The 18,201-nt window shown below is 46.9% G+C and overlaps 1 protein-coding gene across 3 annotated transcripts in view; it reads right to left on the bottom strand.

The window, feature by feature from the left end:
- The window catches only part of DLG5 (discs large MAGUK scaffold protein 5), a 491,099-nt gene that overhangs the window by 185,255 nt on the left and 287,643 nt on the right, over window positions 1-18,201 (bottom strand). For all 3 annotated transcript variants that reach the window (XM_077259413.1, XM_077259411.1, XM_077259412.1), the window contains exons 15-18: window positions 8,022-8,114; window positions 5,801-6,709; window positions 5,487-5,616; window positions 5,241-5,385 (exon numbers count right to left, since the gene is read on the bottom strand). In XM_077259413.1, the coding sequence (XP_077115528.1) occupies window positions 5,241-5,385; window positions 5,487-5,616; window positions 5,801-6,709; window positions 8,022-8,114 (1,277 nt within the window). The remainder of the gene's footprint in view (window positions 1-5,240; window positions 5,386-5,486; window positions 5,617-5,800; window positions 6,710-8,021; window positions 8,115-18,201) is intronic.

Here is an 18,201-nt window from a genome sequence, read left to right as displayed (position 1 = left end):
AAGTGTTAATGCACCGCAAAAGAGGGATAAGAGAAGCTCTGAGGTTTTTTTTTTTCCTTTGCAGTGTGTTTAGCCTCTCTCCTCCCCTTAATCTCTGGGTGGTTCAGGACTCAGCTGCAGATATGGACATTCAAGGTCTGTCTTCTTGTGTGGATCAGCTTGCTACAAGGATACAAAGCATTCAGGATTATGTAGTTCGCAGTCCTATGTCAGAACCTAAAATACCAATTCCTGAGCTGTTCTCTGGAGATAGATCTAGGTTTTTGAATTTCAAAAATAATTGCAAATTTTTTCTTTCTCTGAGACCTCATTCCTCTGGTGACCCTGCTCAGCAAGTTAAAATTATTATTTCTTTGTTACGTGGTGACCCTCAAGATTGGGCATTCTCCTTGGCGCCAGGAGATCCTGCATTGCTAAATGTGGATGCGTTTTTTCTGGCGCTTGGATTGCTTTATAAGGAACCTAATCTAGTAGACCAGGCAGAAAAGATTTTGCTGGCTCTCTCTCAGGGTCAGGATGAGGCAGAGGTTTACTGTCAGAAGTTTAGGAAGTGGTCTGTGCTCACTCAATGGAATGAGTGTGCCCTGGCAGTGATTTTCAGAAAGGGTCTTTCTGAAGCCCTTAAGGATGTTATGGTGGGGTTCCCCACGCCTGCGGGTCTGAATGAGTTAATGTCTTTGGCCATTCAAATTGATCGGCGTTTGCGGGAGCGCAAACCTGTGCACCATCTGGCGGTGTTTTCTGAACAGAAGTCTGAGTCTATGCAATGTGACAGGATTCTGACCAGAATTGAACGGCAAAATCACAGACTTCAGAATGGGTTGTGCTTTTACTGTGGTGACTCCACTCATGTTATCTCTGATTGTTCTAAGTGCACAACGAGGTTCGCTAAGTCTGTCACCATTGGTACTGTACAGCCTAAATTCATTTTGTCTGTTACTTTGATTTGCTCTCTGTCATCCTACTCTGTTATGGCTTTTGTGGATTCAGGCGCTGCCCTGAATTTGATGGATTTGTCATTTGCCAGGCGCTGTGGTTTTATCTTGGAGCCATTGCAATTCCCTATTCCACTAAAGGGAATTGATGCTACACCATTGGCCAAGAATAAGCCTCAGTACTGGACTCAAGTGACTATGTGTATGACTCCTGCACATCAGGAGGTTATTCGCTTTCTGGTGTTACATAATTTGCATGATGTTGTCGTGTTGGGTCTGCCATGGCTGCAGGTTCATAATCCAGTCCTGGATTGGAAAGCGATGTCTGTGTCAAGTTGGGGTTGTCAAGGGGTACATGGCGATGTTCCTTTGGTGTCAATTGCTTCTTCTACTCCTTCTGAAGTCCCTGAATTTTTCTCGGATTACCAGGATGTATTTGATGAGCCCAAATCCAGTGCCCTACCTCCTCATAGGGATTGTGATTGTGCCATAAATTTGATTCCTGGTAGTAAGTTCCCTAAGGGTCGACTTTTTAATTTATCTGTACCAGAACATACCGCTATGCGGAGCTATATAAAGGAGTCTTTGGAGAAAGGGCATATTCGTCCGTCCTCGTCACCTTTGGGTGCAGGGTTCTTTTTTGTGGCCAAGAAGGATGGTTCTCTGAGACCCTGTATAGATTATCGCCTTCTAAATAAAATCACGGTCAAATTTCAGTACCCTTTGCCTCTGCTGTCCGATCTGTTTGCTCGGATTAGGGGGGCTAGTTGGTTCACCAAGATAGATCTTCGAGGAGCTTATAATCTTGTGCATATAAAGCGGGGCGATGAATGGAATACAGCATTTAATACGCCCGAAGGTCATTTTGAGTACTTGGTGATGCCTTTTGGGCTTTCTAATGCCCCTTCCGTGTTTCAGTCCTTCATGCACGACATCTTCCGAGAGTATCTGGATAGATTCATGATTGTGTACCTGGATGATATTTTGGTCTTTTCTGATGATTGGGAGTCTCATGTGAAGCAGGTCAGGATGGTGTTTCAGGTCCTGCGTGCCAATGCCTTGTTTGTGAAGGGCTCTAAATGTCTCTTTGGAGTCCAGAAGGTTTCCTTTTTGGGCTTTATTTTTTCCCCTTCTACTATCGAGATGGATCCAGTTAAAGTCCAGGCCATCTATGACTGGACTCAGCCTACATCGGTGAAGAGCCTTCAGAAGTTCTTAGGCTTTGCTAATTTTTACCGTCGCTTCATCACTAATTTTTCTAGTGTGGTTAAGCCTTTGACGGATTTGACTAGAAAGGGTGCTGATGTGACAAATTGGTCTTCGGCGACCGTTGAGGCCTTTCAGGAGCTGAAACGTCGGTTTTCTTCGGCTCCTGTCTTGCGTCAGCCTGATGTCTCTCTTCCCTTTCAGGTCGAGGTTGATGCTTCTGAGATTGGAGCAGGGGCTGTCTTGTCACAGAGAAGCTCTGATGGCTCGGTGATGAGACCGTGTGCTTTCTTTTCTAGAAAGTTTTCGCCTGCCGAGCGAAATTATGATGTTGGTAATCGGGAGTTGTTGGCAATGAAGTGGGCATTCGAGGAGTGGCGACATTGGCTTGAGGGAGCCAGGCATCGCGTGGTGGTCTTGACGGATCACAAGAATTTGATTTATCTCGAGTCTGCCAAGCGGTTAAATCCTAGACAAGCTCGATGGTCGCTGTTTTTCTCCCGTTTTGATTTCGTGGTTTCATACCTTCCGGGCTCAAAGAATGTGAAGGCTGATGCCCTTTCTAGGAGTTTTGTACCTGACTCTCCGGGAGTTTCTGAGCCGGCTGGTATCCTCAGAGAGGGGGTGATCTTGTCCGCCATCTCCCCTGATTTGCGGCGGGTGCTGCAGGAGTTTCAGGCCGATAGACCTGACCGTTGTCCACCGGAGAGACTGTTTGTCCCGGATAGATGGACCAGTAGTTATTTCCGAGGTTCATTCTTCAGTGTTAGCGGGTCATCCTGGGATCTTTGGTACCAGGGATTTGGTGGCTAGGTCCTTTTGGTGGCCTTCTTTGTCGCGGGATGTGCGTTCCTTTGTGCAGTCCTGTGGGATTTGTGCTCGGGCCAAGCCTTGCTGTTCTCGTGCCAGTGGATTGCTTTTGCCTTTGCCTGTCCCGAAGAGGCCTTGGACGCATATTTCCATGGATTTTATTTCGGATCTTCCAGTCTCTCAGAGGATGTCTGTCATCTGGGTGGTTTGTGATCGTTTTTCTAAAATGGTCCATTTGGTGCCTTTGCCTAAGTTACCCTCCTCCTCTAATTTGGTTCCGCTGTTTTTTCAGAATGTGGTCCGTTTGCATGGTATTCCGGAGAACATTGTGTCTGACAGAGGGTCCCAGTTTGTGTCCAGATTTTGGCGGTCCTTTTGTGCTAGGATGGGCATTGATTTGTCTTTTTCTTCGGCCTTCCATCCTCAGACGAATGGCCAAACCGAACGTACTAATCAGACCTTGGAAACTTATCTGAGATGTTTTGTTTCTGCTGATCAGGATGATTGGGTGACTTTTTTGCCATTGGCTGAGTTCACCCTCAATAATCGGGCTAGTTCCGCTACTTTGGTTTCGCCTTTTTTTTGTAATTCTGGTTTTCATCCTCGTTTTTCCTCAGGTCAGGTTGAACCTTATGACTGTCCTGGGGTGGATTCTGTGGTGGATAGGTTGCAGCAGATTTGGAACCACGTAGTGGACAATTTGACGTTGTCACAGGAGAAGGCTCAACACTTTGCTAATCGCTGTCGCTGTGTGGGTCCCCGACTTCGTGTGGGGGATTTGGTATGGTTGTCATCTCGTTATGTTCCGATGAAGGTTTCCTCTCCTAAGTTCAAACCTCGTTTCATCGGTCCTTATAAGATTTTAGAAATCCTCAATCCTGTGTCATTTCGTTTGGACCTCCCAGCATCTTTTGCCATTCATAATGTGTTCCATAGGTCATTGTTGCGGAGGTATGTGGTGCCTGTGGTTCCTTCTGTTGACCCTCCTGCTCCGGTGTTGGTCGAGGGAGAATTGGAGTATGTGGTGGAGAAGATCTTGGATTCTCGTATTTCGAGACGGAAGCTTCAGTACTTAGTTAAATGGAAGGGCTATGGTCAGGAGGATAATTCCTGGGTTGTTGCCTCTGATGTCCATGCTGCCGATTTGGTTCGTGCCTTTCATTTGGCTCGTCCGGATCGGCCTGGGGGCTCTGGTGAGGGTTCGGTGACCCCTCCTCAAGGGGGGGGGGGGTACTAATGTGAATTCCGTTCTCGGGCTCCCTCCTGTGGTCATGAGTGGTACTTTCTGAGTTCTGTTCATGGGCTCCCTCTGGTGGCTTTTAGTGTTACTGCTGGTCTGTAGCTGGACTTCAGCTGCCTCGTTTCCTGCTAGGCCTGCTGCCTATTTAACTCCATCTGGACCTTTACTTGTTGCCTGCTGTCGTTGTATTCAGTACTGGTTCAGATCTCTCTGGGACTTCCCTTGTGACCTGTCTCCTCGTGGAGAAGCTAAGTTCATGCTAGTCCATTTCTGTTCATTGCTATTTGAAAATGTGTCTCAGTATGTTATGAGTTCAGTCCAGCTTGCTTATATGCTATTTGATTGCTAGCTGGAAGCTCTGGGGTGCGGAGTTGCGCCCCTCACATCGTGAGTCGGTGTGGGGGTCTTTTTGTATTCTCTGCGTGGATACTTTTGTAGTATTTTATACTGACCGCACAGATTCCTTGCTATCTTCTGACTATTTAGTTACTAGCGGGCCTCATTTGCTAAAACCTATTTTCATTTCTATGTTTGTGTTTTCCCCTTAAACTCACCGTTATTATTTGTGGGGGGCTGCTTACACTTTGGGGAAAATTTCTCTGAGGCAAGTGAGGCTTTGTTTCTCTCTAGGGGTAGCTAGTTTCTCAGGCTGTGAACGAGGCGTCTAGGCCGAGTTAGGAACGCTCCACGGCTGCCTATAGTGTTTGTTAATAGGATCAGAATTGCGGTCAGTAAAGTTCCCACATTCCCGGAGCTTGTCCTTATTTTTGGTTTACCCATCAGGTCAGTTCATGTGTTCCTTACCACCAGGATCATAACACCGCGGGAGTCGGTGCACACATAGTGGACATGGAATTTCTTGAAATCCCATCTACTAAACTGTAACATCTGGATGCTGCGGGTTGGACGCTGCGGATGTACGCGGAATCCAACCCACAGCGTTTACTGACCGTGTGCACCTACCCTAAAGCAAACAGCGTAGATCTGATTTAAAGTTTATGAGTGCAAAGTGGAGGACAAATGAACAGACATTAATCAAATAGAAATACCTTTGATGCAAGTGCTGAGAGCAGACCTGGCCTGTAGAGGAGGGACAGGTATTAGATGGCACACGATGACTCCAAGCGGTGTAGATTGGATTCCTTAAAACTGCGGTAACAGCAGGACATGGAGCGAGACTCCGAGGTACAGTACCTAATAGGTAATTTTAGGCTAAGAATAACTGATGTATCTACATACTTCAATATTACAGCAATATTAACATCATTGTTTCTTTTTCCAAGTTTTTTACTCACCTGACATACCAGATCCATACAAAGTAGATGCAAAAATGTCACTATGGCGGGGAGAACGGGTGGGAGAGAACCTAACCCACTCATGATTTAGTTCAGGAGAAAGGCGATCTTCTGAACTAGGAGAAAACTTCTGTGAAGGAAGACAATGAATAATCAGAGTATAGCGACCCGCCCACTTTCACAAGGTATAAGTTTCCGACATACAAAAATGCACCTGGTACAGTAAAAAAAAAAAATGCTAGTTAAATTGGACATATCACAGTATATTTTATAATAATTATAATTCAGAAATTGCCAAAATTATGAAAACTCACTTGAAGTGAATGGTGGGGAATAGTAACGGGTGCCAATCTGTGTTTTAAGGCTGGTGCTGATAATGGTCTGGGCCTCTTCACTTCTGGCTCTTCCGCCCTTTGCAAACAGCTTTCCACATCTCCACTTCCTCTACAACCTGCCAAAGAACAATCTACCCCATCCTCTCTGCAGCACTTTCCAACCCCTCTGTTTTGATGGATTTTATGGGTACTGTCATGGGAGCTATTAGGAAGAGAAGTTGGTAAAGGACTAGTAGGTGGTGAACCAGCAGTAACTGTGGAATCGGACGCTGAACTTGATTGATGTCTGTGTTTAAACTTAATGGAGTCACTGCGTTTGGGAGGTGTTGGGGGAGAGGATGGCCTGTCTACTTTTGAAGGCTGGGATGAGTGAGATGTCATAAAACATAGTTTTGGAGGTGTCGGAGGTCTCTTGAAAGTCTCTGGATCAAAGATGGACTTTCTCTGTTTTGGTCTTTTATAGACAGTGAACTCACTCTGAGAGTGTCCAGGGCTCACCATAACCTTTGGCCATGTGCCACTACTCCTCTTGCTGGTGGACGTCTCAGCCAAAGAGTCTGCAATAGCATCAGTATACCCAATAGGTCTACTTTCCTCTTCAAGCAATTCATAGCCACGTCCCACAAAAGCATCTCCACAGATGGACCCCAAGCTGTGCTCAGAATGACTGTGGCAGCTCAATTGAAGTGCCCTTTCTGATCCACTGCAATCGCCCATCTCTTTCTTGTGATCAAGAATGTCTGCGCGAAATATATCAGTCTGTGTTGAGCTATTATTCTTTAGGTTCCTGTTATTCTGGGCTTGAATGTTTGGAGGAAGAATGCGACAAGATTCCTTCAGGTTTTCAAAGAGGTTTTGTCCACTCCAAGATGTAGTGGGTGGAAAGACCTATAAGAAAATCTTGATTAACTTTGAGCTTGGTATAAGCTTGCGTTTAAAATAGGACGAGTGAAATCCGATAAAAAATCAAAACCAATTTAATTCAATGTGGCAGAGCAGATCAGTGTATTTTTTCTCCACTGCAATTATACTCTAAAATCAGACAGTGCCAGAAATAAATTACATGCTATAGGGACCAACAGAGAGGCATCCGATTTTTACAGATAGGCTGGAGTCACACTTACCGTATAAAAAAATCGGTCCGATTTTGACGGCCGAGAATCGCACAAATGCTCCCGAACAGTGATCCATATGTTATCAGTTTGCAATGTGAGGATGCAATTTCCTTGCATCTAGTAACAGTGTGACATCCGTATGGCATCCGTATGCAATGTGATTTTAACATGAAATTTCACATACAGCAGATCTCTCTGTAAAAGCTCATGTTAAAATCGCATTGTAAAATACAATTGTACACATCATTTTAAAACCAAATAATCTTCAAAACACACACATATTTATACATATATCTATCTATATAATTGTCTATGAAGTACTTCGGTCTGTTTGTCTGTAACGGAAATCCCGGGTCGCTGACTGGTCGCAGCCGGCTGGCCGCGACCAATCAGCGACAGGCACAGTCCGGCCGCGAATTAGCCCCTCCCTATTTCCGTCCAGTCAGTGCCCCCTCCATACTCCCCTCCAGTCAGCGCCCACATAGCGTTTTAGGACTGCGTTACACAGCGGCATAATGCGGTGTAACACAGTCCGTTAACGCTGCCATTAACTGTGTAAGTGTGCCCAACTTTTTACTATTGATGCTGCCTATGCAGCATCAATAGTAAAAACATATGTTAAAAATAATAAAAAAAAAAACAAAAAAACATTATATTCTCACCTTCCGCCATCCATGCCTGCCTTTCCCGATCCTCGCGACTCTCCGGTCCCAAGAATGCATTTCTATTATATATGTAATATCTTTCTATAATTTATCTACTGTATATCTTTATATAAGAATGCTTTATTAGTTTTGTAAACTAGCTTTAAATGGCCTAGGGAATTACAGTATGTAAAAGATGATGTTAAAAACACATTGCATGAAGATTGCACAAGAATGTTATATGGATGCTAAGTGAGAAAAATCGCATTGTAATCGCATGACACTTGTCCTACTTTTCTGGATCAATTTCAGACCATTTTATTATACGCTAGTGTGACTCCAGCCTTATAGTTTCAACAATGCTGTGTAAATTTACAATTTCAATATAACCTGGAAACTTCAGAATTTTACATGGCTTGACTACACTAATCTTGAATTTACCTTTACTAGAGTGATGCTGAGTGATTCCCGACAGTTCCTGAGTAAAGCCTCACATTCTGTAACTGATTTGTCGTCCAAAGATATTCCATTAATCTGCAATGAAAGACCATACCTGATTATTAACACCAATTGTAAGGGGCACAGTAAAAAGACAAAATCCACTTTATAATGGATTAATATAACAGAACCTAAGATAAAAACAAAATGAGCAACTAACCTGTAGTAAGTTAATAAATAAATAGTATAGAATAATACAAGGTGGGCCACTTATAGTGACTTGCGATAGTATTCGGCTCCCTGGAACTTTTCAACCTTTTCCCACATATCATGCTTCAAACATAAAGCTACCAAATGTAAATTGTTGGTGAAGAATCAACAACAAGTGGAGCACAATTGTGAAGTTGAACGAAATTTATTGGTTATTTTAAATTTTTGTGGAAAATCAAAAACTTAAAAGTGGGGCGTCCAATATTATTCGGCCCCTTTAACGTAATGCTTTGCTGCGCCACCTTTTGCTGCGATTACAGCTGCAAGTCCCTTGGGGTATGTTTCTATCAGTTTTGTACATCGAGACACTGAAATTCTTGCCCATTCTTCCTTGGCAAACAGCTCGAGCTCAGTGAGTTTTGATGGAGATCGTTTGTGAACAGCAGTTTTCAGCTCTTTCCACAGATTCTCGATTGGATTGAGGTCTGGACTTTGACTTGGCCATTCTAACACCTGGATACGTTTATTTGTGAACCATTCCATTGTAGATTTTGCTTTATGTTTGGGATCATTGTCTTGTTGGAAGACAAATCTCCGCCCCAGTCTCAGGTCTTTTGCAGACTCCAACAGGTTTTCTTCAAGAATGGTCCTGTATTTGGCTCCATTCATCTTCCCATCAATTTTAACCATCTTCCCTGTGCCTGCTGAAGAAAAGCAGGCCCAAACCATGATGCTGCCACCAACATGTTTGACAATGGGGATGGTGTGTTCAGGGTGATGAGCTGTGTTGCCTTTACGCAAAACATATTGTTTGGCATTGTTGCCAAAAAGTTCAATTTTGGTTTCATCTGACCAGAGCACCTTCTTCCACATGTTTGGGGTGTCTCCCAGGTGCCTTGTTGCAAACTTTAAACAACACTTTTTATGCGTATCTTTGAGAAATAGCTTTCTTCTTGCCACTCTTCCATAAAAGCAAGATTTGTGTAGTATACGACTGATTGTTTTCCTATGGACAGACTGTCCCATCTCAGCTGTAGATCTCTACAGTTCATCCAGAGTGATCATGGGCCTCTTGGCTGCATCTCTGATCAGTATTCTCCTTGTTTGAGATGAAAGTTTAGAGGGACGGCCGAGTATTGGTAAATTTGCAGTGGTATGAAAACTCCTTCCATTTCAATATGATCGCTTGCACAGTGCTCCTTGGGATGTTTAAAGTTTTGGAAGTCATTTTGTATCCAAATCCGGCATTAAACTTCTCCACAACAGTGTCACGGACCTGCCTGTTTTGTTCCTTGGTCTTTATGATGCTCTCTGTGCTTCAAACAGAACGCTGAGACTATCACAGAGCAGGTGCATTTATACAGAGACTTGATTACACACAGGTGGATTATATTTATCATCATTAGGCATTTAGGACAACACTGGATCATTCAGAGATCCACAATGAACTTCTGGAGTGAGTTTGCTGCACTGAAAGTAAAGGGACCGAATAATATTGCACGCCCCACTTTTCAGTTTTTGATTTTCCACAAAAAATTAAAATAGCCAATAAATTTCGTTCCTTCACAATTGTGTTCCACTTGTTGATTCTTCACCAAAAATTTACATTTGTATCTTTATGTTTGAAGCATGATATGTGGGAAAAGGTTGAAAAGTTCCAGGGAGCCGAATACTTCGCAAGGCACCGTATATGGATAAACCTAAATAAAATGGCAAAGGTTGGTGATATCAATTTCCTGTTTGTGGCACATTAGTATAAGGGAGGGGGAAAACTTTTCAAGATGGGTGGCGGCCATTTTGAAGTCGGCCATTTTTGATCCAACTTTATTTTTTCAATGGGAAGAGGGTCATGTGACACATCAAACTTATTGAGAATTTCACAAGAAAAACAATGGTGTGCTTGGTTTTATCGTAACTTTATTCTTTCATGAGTTATTTACAAGTTTCTCTTTGTTTACAGCCATTGACATGTCGCAGAGGTTAACACGTAAGGAGCGAATAGAAATTGTGTTGATGTCTGGTGAACACAGTAACTGGCTCATTACAGCAGATTTCAATGCAAGACACCCTACAGTTAGCAAACTGCTTGTCAAATTTCGTGAAACAGGTTCAGTGTTGGATTTGCCAAAATGTGGACGCAAGAAAACTGTCACCAATGAAGAAACATCAGTGGCTGAAGATGCACTGAAGATTGCACGTTCCCTGAGTTTTTCCAGCAAGATGGTGCACCACCACATTATGGGTGTCAGGTCAGATCATTCCTACATGAACAGTTTCCTGGAAAGTGGATTTGTCGTTGTAGGCCAGTTGAATAGCCACCAAGGTCTCCTGATCTGACCCCCTTAGACTTTTATCTTTGGGGTCATCTGTCTGAAGGAAATTGTCTATGCTGTAAAGATACGAGATGTGCAGCATCTGGAACAACCGATACTGGAAGCCTGTGCTAGCATTTCTTCTGCGGTGTTGCTATCAGTGTGTCAAGAGTGGGAGAAGAGGGTTGCATTGACAATCCAACACAATGGGCAGCACTTTGAGCACATTTTATAAGTGGTCATAAACCTGTAAATAACTCATGAAATAATAAAGTTACGTTAAAACCAAGCACTCCATGGTTTTTCTTGTGGAATTCTCAATAAGTTTGATGTGTCACATGACCCTTTTCCCATTGGAAAAAATAAAGATGGATCAAAAAAAAATGCGCGGACTTCAAAATGGCCGCCATGGTTACCACCCATCTTGAAAAATTTTGCCCCTCCCATATACTAATGTACCACAAACCGGAAGTTGATATCACCAACCATTTTCATTTTATTTAGGTGTATCCATATAAATGGCCCACCCTGTATAACCCAGGGCTGAACAGTGAGAATTGGGCCCTTTTAGTGTTTAACTTACAAGCAGGTTTACTGAGGACCTGTTGTCGGGATAAAAGTGGCCATTTTTTGCTTTTATTTTATTCCCAGCTGCTCCCCTAAATATTCTGTTTTTATAAGGTCTTTCCCAATGGGGCGTGGCGCACAGGATTCTCTAGGGGTGTATATTTAGACTGCTAAGCACAATAACTATTAGCATCATCCCCTTTGTAAAGACCATAAAAATTAGATTACTAAGAGACGTATCAGGACAAAATAAGAACAAAAACTGGCTACTTTTGACCTGCTGACAGTTCCTCTCTAAAGGATATCTGTCAGCAAGATCCACAATCATTGGGGGACACAGGACGATGGGATGCTCCAGAGCAGTCCGAAAGAGTGAGAACAATGGGTAATGCAGTCTGTCAATTGAAAGACTGTCTACAGGATCCCATGTCCTAATGTAGTGTCAGCAAATGCAAACAAATGCAACCTGTAAAATTTAGCAAAAGTGTGTGATGACCATGTGGCAACTTTACACAACTGGCACAGTGATGAAAAGCCCATAATGCCCCCACCACTTCATTAGACTGGGCCATCAGACAGAAGGGTGGCACCTTACCCGTTGAGTGTCAGGCTTCATTAATGGTGCAATGGATCCAACAAACTATGGTGGCCATGGATGCCACCAGGTCTGAATTGGGACCCTCTGGAAGGATGAAAAGGGAGTTCAAGAACTGGCAAAGAGGCAATTTGAGACAGATGAAAGCACAATATCCACATCACTGGGATGTGATGGAGAGGGGGAAAATGAAGTTAGTACAAGATCGTTGTTAAGGTGTAATGCCAAAACCACTTTTGGCAAGAATGAAAAGACTAGCCTAGGACTACTTTGCGATGATGGAAAACTCTTAAATAAGACTTTAAAGACAAGGCTGCCAATTCTTTAACTTGCTCGATGGAAGGAATGGCCACTAGTAATTTAACCTTCCAAAGAGAGGATGTGTAAGGCTGCCAAGAAGCTCAAAAGAATATGACTGCACTACCTCATGGATCAAAATTAAAATCCAGGGGTGAGGTAGGATGAGGCTAAGGAGGGACTGTATAAGCCACATCATACATGTAAGACTTGGATGCCAAGGAGCACTTAAACAAAATAGATAGGGCCCTGTCCTTTGTCAGAGTTTGAACATGGGCTCAAATCCAATCCACACTGAAGGAATTAAAGTAACCAGGAGAGTGAAAACAACCTAGGTTGAATTTACCAGTTCTTGCAACAATGGATGTAAGGTTCAGTTCACACTAGGCGTTTTTGCAGTGTTTTTTTTTTCTGTCAAATGACAAATGCACTAGCAGGATGCAGCAGGCCCCCACTAATAAAAGCAGGGGCCTAATGCATCCTGCTAGTGCATTTGACAGGTTTTGGTAAAGCTTTTTCCTTATGGTATGTTTTCCTCAATTTTTCTATGCTAGCTGTTTTTGAAAATAGTGTTAGGACTCGCAAGTATGAGGACCCTTGACGTGGGGTAACAAACTTATCTATCTTGGCCAAAATATCAACGAATACCTAATCTATATATATAATTGTCTAAGGGTTTTTCCGTCTGTCTGTCTGTCTGTCTGTCTTTCTGTCTGTCTGTCCTGGAAATCCCGCGTCTCTGATTGGTCGAGGCCGCCAGGCCTCGACCAATCAGCGACGAGCACAGTATCGACGTAGATGTCATAATGGTTGCCATGGCAACGATGATGTCATAAAGGTTGCCTCGACCAATCAGCGACGGGCACAATCTGCCGTGAATTCTGGAATCATCATTGTCCATATACTACGGGGACATGCATATTCTAGAATACCCGATGCGTTAGAATCGGGCCACAATCTAGTTTAATATATTTATCATATAAATAATTTTTTTCATCTTTAATTGCACTTTTTATCATTTTTTGCAGGATGCAGCCAGGTTCTTAATTGTTGGACAGGTGTACTAGAGCGTGTGTCCCTGTGGGGTGCATCTATAATATAACGCTGGGAGCGTCACTCTGTCCGAAGCCTCTATAGACTGCGCAAGCGCAAGCGCCGGCGCAGTCTGGACCGCACAGAGCGACGCTCCCAGGAGATCGCGGTATGCGTAAGCGCTGAACGCACACCGCGATCTCCACCGGACAAGCAGGGACGAGCCAGGAGGCGGAGGGTGAGTATACTTACCTGACCCGTTCCACCGACGCGCTTCCGGGCCGTGACTGTCCCCCTGCTCCCGGAATCGGCGCCTGCGCAGTCCGCGCTTTCCGGCGCCATTTTCTTGAAGACACATTGCAGTGTCTTCAAGAAAATGGCGCCGGAAAGCGCGGACTGCGCAGGCGCCGACTCCGGGAGCAGGACCAAGAAAATGGCCGCACCCAGCACAGCCGCCGCGCCCAGCACAGCCACGCACAGCCGCCCACAGCCACGCACAGGCGCCCACAGCCACGCACAGCCGCCGCACCCAGCACAGCTGCCCACAGCCACGCACAGCCACCCATAGCCACGCACAGCCGCCGCACCCAGCACAGCCGACCACAGCCACGCACAGCCGCCGCACCCAGCACAGCCACGCACAGCCGCCGCACCCAGCACAGCCGACCACAGCCGCCGCACCCAGCACAGCCGCCCACAGCCACGCACAGCCGCACCCAGCACAGCCGACCACAGCCACGCACAGCCGCCGCACCCAGCACAGCCGCCCACAGCCACGTACAGCCACCCATAGCCACACACAGCCGCCGCACCCAGCACAGCCGCCCACAGCCACACACAGCCCACAGCCACGCACAGCCGCCGCACCCAGCACAGCCACCCACAGCCGCCGCACCCAGCACAGCCGCCGCACCCAGCACATCCGCCGCACCCAGCACAGCCATGCACAGCCGCCACAGCCGCCTACAGCCACGCACAGCCTCCCACAGCCACGCACAGCCGCCCACAGCCACGGACAGCCGCCGCACCCAGCACAGCCGCCGCACCCAGCACAGCCGCCCACAGCCACGCACAGCCGCCGCACCCACGCACAGCCGCCGCACCCAGCACAGCCGCCCACAGCCACGCACAGCCGCCGCACCCAGCACAGCCGCCCACAGCCACGCACAGCCCACAGCCACGCACAGCCGCCGCACCCAGCACAGCCACCCACAGCCGCCGCACCCAGCACAGCCGCCGCACCCAGCACATCCGCCGCACCCAGCACAGCCATGCACAGCCGCCTACAGCCATGCACAGCCGCCTACAGCCACGCACAGCCTCGCACAGCCGCCCACAGCCACGGACAGCCGCCGCACCCAGCACAGCCGCCCACAGCCACCCATAGCCACGCACAGCCGCCGCACCCAGCACAGCCGACCACAGCCGCCGCACCCAGCACAGCCGCCCACAGCCACGCACAGCCGCCGCACCCAGCACAGCCGACCACAGCCGCCGCACCCAGCACAGCCGCCCACAGCCACGCACAGCCGCCCACAGCCACGCACAGCCGCACCCAGCACAGCCGACCACAGCCACGCACAGCCGCCGCACCCAGCACAGCCGCCCACAGCCACGTACAGCCACCCATAGCCACGCACAGCCGCCGCACCCAGCACAGCCGCCGCACCCAGCACAGCCGCCCACAGCCACGCACAGCCCACAGCCACGCACAGCCGCCGCACCCAGCACAGCCACCCACAGCCGCCGCACCCAGCACAGCCACCGCACCCAGCACATCCGCCGCACCCAGCACAGCCATGCACAGCCGCCACAGCCACGCACAGCCGCCTACAGCCACGCACAGCCTCCCACAGCCACGCACAGCCGCCCACAGCCACGGACAGCCGCCGCACCCAGCACAGCCGCCGCACCCAGCACAGCCACGCACAGCCGCCGCACCCAGCACAGCCGCCCACAGCCACGCACAACCGCTGCACCCAGCACAGCCACCCACAGCCGCCGCACCCAGCACAGCCGCCGCACCCAGCACATCCGCCGCACCCAGCACAGCCGCCGCACCCAGCACAGCCACGCACAGCCGCCACAGCCATGCACAGCCTCCGCACCCAGCACAGCCACGCACAGCCGCCTACAGCCACGGACAGCCGCCGCACCCAGCACAGCCACCGCACCCAGCACAGCCGCCGCACCCAGCACAGCCTCCCACAGCCGCCTACAGCCACGCACAGCCGCTGCACCCAGCACAGCCGCTGCACCCAGCACAGCCACCGCACCCAGCACAGCCGTCCACAGCTGCCGCACCCAGCACAGCCGCCCGCACCCAGCACAGCCACGTCACATACAGCCGCCCGCACTCAGCACAGCCACATACAGCCGCCCGCACTCAGCACAGCCGCCCGCACTCAGCACAGCCGCCCGCACTGATGGGGGCGCAGGATGGAGCAGCACGTGATAGGATGGGGGCGCAGGATGGGAGCACATGACAGGATGGGGATGAGGATGGAGCAGCACATGACACGGTGGAGCAGCACATGACAGGATGGGGGCGCAGGATGGAGCAGCACATGACACGGTGGAGCAGCACATGACAGGATGGGGATGCAGGATGGAGCAGCACATGACACGGTGGAGCAGCACATGACAGGATGGGGGCGCAGGATGGAGCAGCACATGACACGGTGGAGCAGCACATGACAGGATGGGGGCGCAGGATGGAGCAGCATATGACAGGATAGGAGCAGCACATACCAGGATGGAGACCATATTCCAATAAAAATGCTCGCCACCCGGGCGTAGAACGGGTTCAATAGCTAGTATATATATATACTGCTGGGCAGCCCGCCTGATAATATTATGGGCGTTATTAATAGGCTGTAAGCCGGACAATTTGCATCACACATACCTGTGTGACTGGCTTTGTACGCAAGCCTCATTAGTGTGCATTTTTTCTACTAGGCAGCCAATCCCTTCATAATCTGGTAGGTGTGTGGGTGGCTGTTTCTGTCAGTAGTTTGCACCTCTGTAGCCCCTGCCTTTATTAGTGGGGGCCTGCTGCATCCTGCTAGTGCATTTGCCATTTGACAGGTTTTGGGAAGGCTTTTTCCTTATGGTATGCGTTTTTTACTGCAGCAAAACCTCCACTCTTGGCAGAAAAGAAGCAGCGTCAAAAACGCAAGTTTTTGGTGCGTTTTTCAGGATCTCAAAGTACAGCTTGACTTGCTTTGACTTCCCCTGACGAAGCCATACCGGCTACGGCGATAATCGTGGGGCCGCATCTAGGTCCTCCACTCATGTCCTGGTAGTTGGAATTCGCTCCCTTGCCCGATTCAACCTCTTGATATACTGATGTAAGTTCCACCTTACCGTTTTTTTTGCTGGTGATTGCTATATTGTGACTGACAGTGGTGTCATTTATTGTCTGCTTTTGGTATTCACTTTTATTACAATCTTTTTCACCACTGCCTGTGTACTGGCAACTGTGCCTCCCAGGGTTCTTCCTTTATTTTTGTATGCAGCCTACTGCTGCAGACTTTATGATCACTTATTGCTTTATGGGGGTCCTTATAGGGAGCAGACCCATGTCATGATTTATGGCTTTACATACCCTGAATTACACTGGGTATTAGATACTGTATTCTTTATGAAACTAATTACAAGTCCCAGTACAGGGTTATGTGTACTGCTGATTTGATTCTTAACTTTCCAGGACGTTTGAGTGGTTGTATCCACATTTGTTTTTAATTATGTTTTATGTTACTTGCTGTATCGAGTGCCAATAAAGTTTATATATATGGTATTTCATTATTTTCAAGTGTAGTGTGCATATTTTGCAGTAGTGCTTCTTTTCTTTCTTTTCTCATTGATTGCTTCTACTACTGGCTTTGCACCTCCCGGATTTACGTTAGCTATAGTAGTGCACCTGGGTTATCTTATTTTCAACATTGCTTCCACCACACAAGCATGAACACAGGTCACCAATATAAAACATATGTTTATCTATATATATATAATCATCTGAGGTCCATTTCCGTCTGTTTGTCTGTAACGGAAATCCCGCGTCACTGATTGGTCGCACCAGCCGCCCACGACCAATCAGCGACAGGCGCAGTCCGGCCGCGAATTAGCCCGGGATTTAAACCACGCTTTGCTGATTGGTCGCGCCCAGCTTTGTATGCATCACTAATTTAATGAGACTGTACTACTCCAAACTGCCATCTCAGGTGACCAAGACAAGATGGTAAACCTAGAAAAATTACAAAATAAATGGGTTTCTTATACTACTGTACTTGCTTATTTTCATTTTGTCAGCATTTTTTTCATCACCCATTGCCTCCAAGAAAAAGAAGTGACTCTTATGTCCAAAAAACCATTTCTGAAATCTCATAGGCTTTGCTGTTACTGTAAAATACAGTTGAAAATTAGCATAAAAAATGCAGCAAAAATACTTGGTGTGAACCTAGCCTAAGTCTTCCAGGTTCTGTGGTAGATGTGGGAGGAGGACAGTTTTCTAGCCTTAATCACAGTCTGAAGGACACTGTCTGAAAAATATCTTGCTCCTAACACAGCTTAAACAGCCACACCATTATATATAGCATACAGTGGCATACAAAAGTTTGGGCATCCCTGGTCAAAATTACTGTTATCGTGGACAAATAAGCCAGTTGAAGATGAAATGATCTCTAAAAGACCTAAAATTAAAGATGACACATTTCCTTTGTATTTTAGGCAAAAAACATATTTTTTTTTCAACTTTTACACTTGAAAAATTACAAAAAGGAAAATGGTCCAATGCAAAAGTTTGGGCACCCTGCATGGTTAGGACCTTTTGAAAGTATCACAGTTGTAAACCCTTTTTAAGGTCAGAAAACAGTCTCAGTTCTTGTTTGAGAGATTTTCATCCATTCTTCCTTGGACAATTCTTCCAGTTCTGTGAGATTCCTGGGTTGTCTTGCATGCACTGTTACTTTAAGGTCTGACCACAAATTTTCAATTATGATCAGATCAGGGAACTGTGAGAGCCACATCATCTTGCGCCTTTTGAGGTACCTCAAAAGGTAATCTATAGTGGATTTTGACATGTGTTTAGGATCATTATTTATTTACAGAAGCCATCCTCTTTTCAACTTCAGATGGTGTTTTGTTTGCATCAGGAATTTGTTGAAGTTTC

The sequence above is a fragment of the Ranitomeya variabilis genome, chromosome 4 (assembly GCF_051348905.1).
Source record: "Ranitomeya variabilis isolate aRanVar5 chromosome 4, aRanVar5.hap1, whole genome shotgun sequence".
NCBI classification, from domain to species: Eukaryota; Metazoa; Chordata; class Amphibia; order Anura; family Dendrobatidae; genus Ranitomeya; species Ranitomeya variabilis.
Note: the sequence above shows the minus strand (reverse complement) of the source record. Positions and strands in the feature narration are given on the sequence as shown.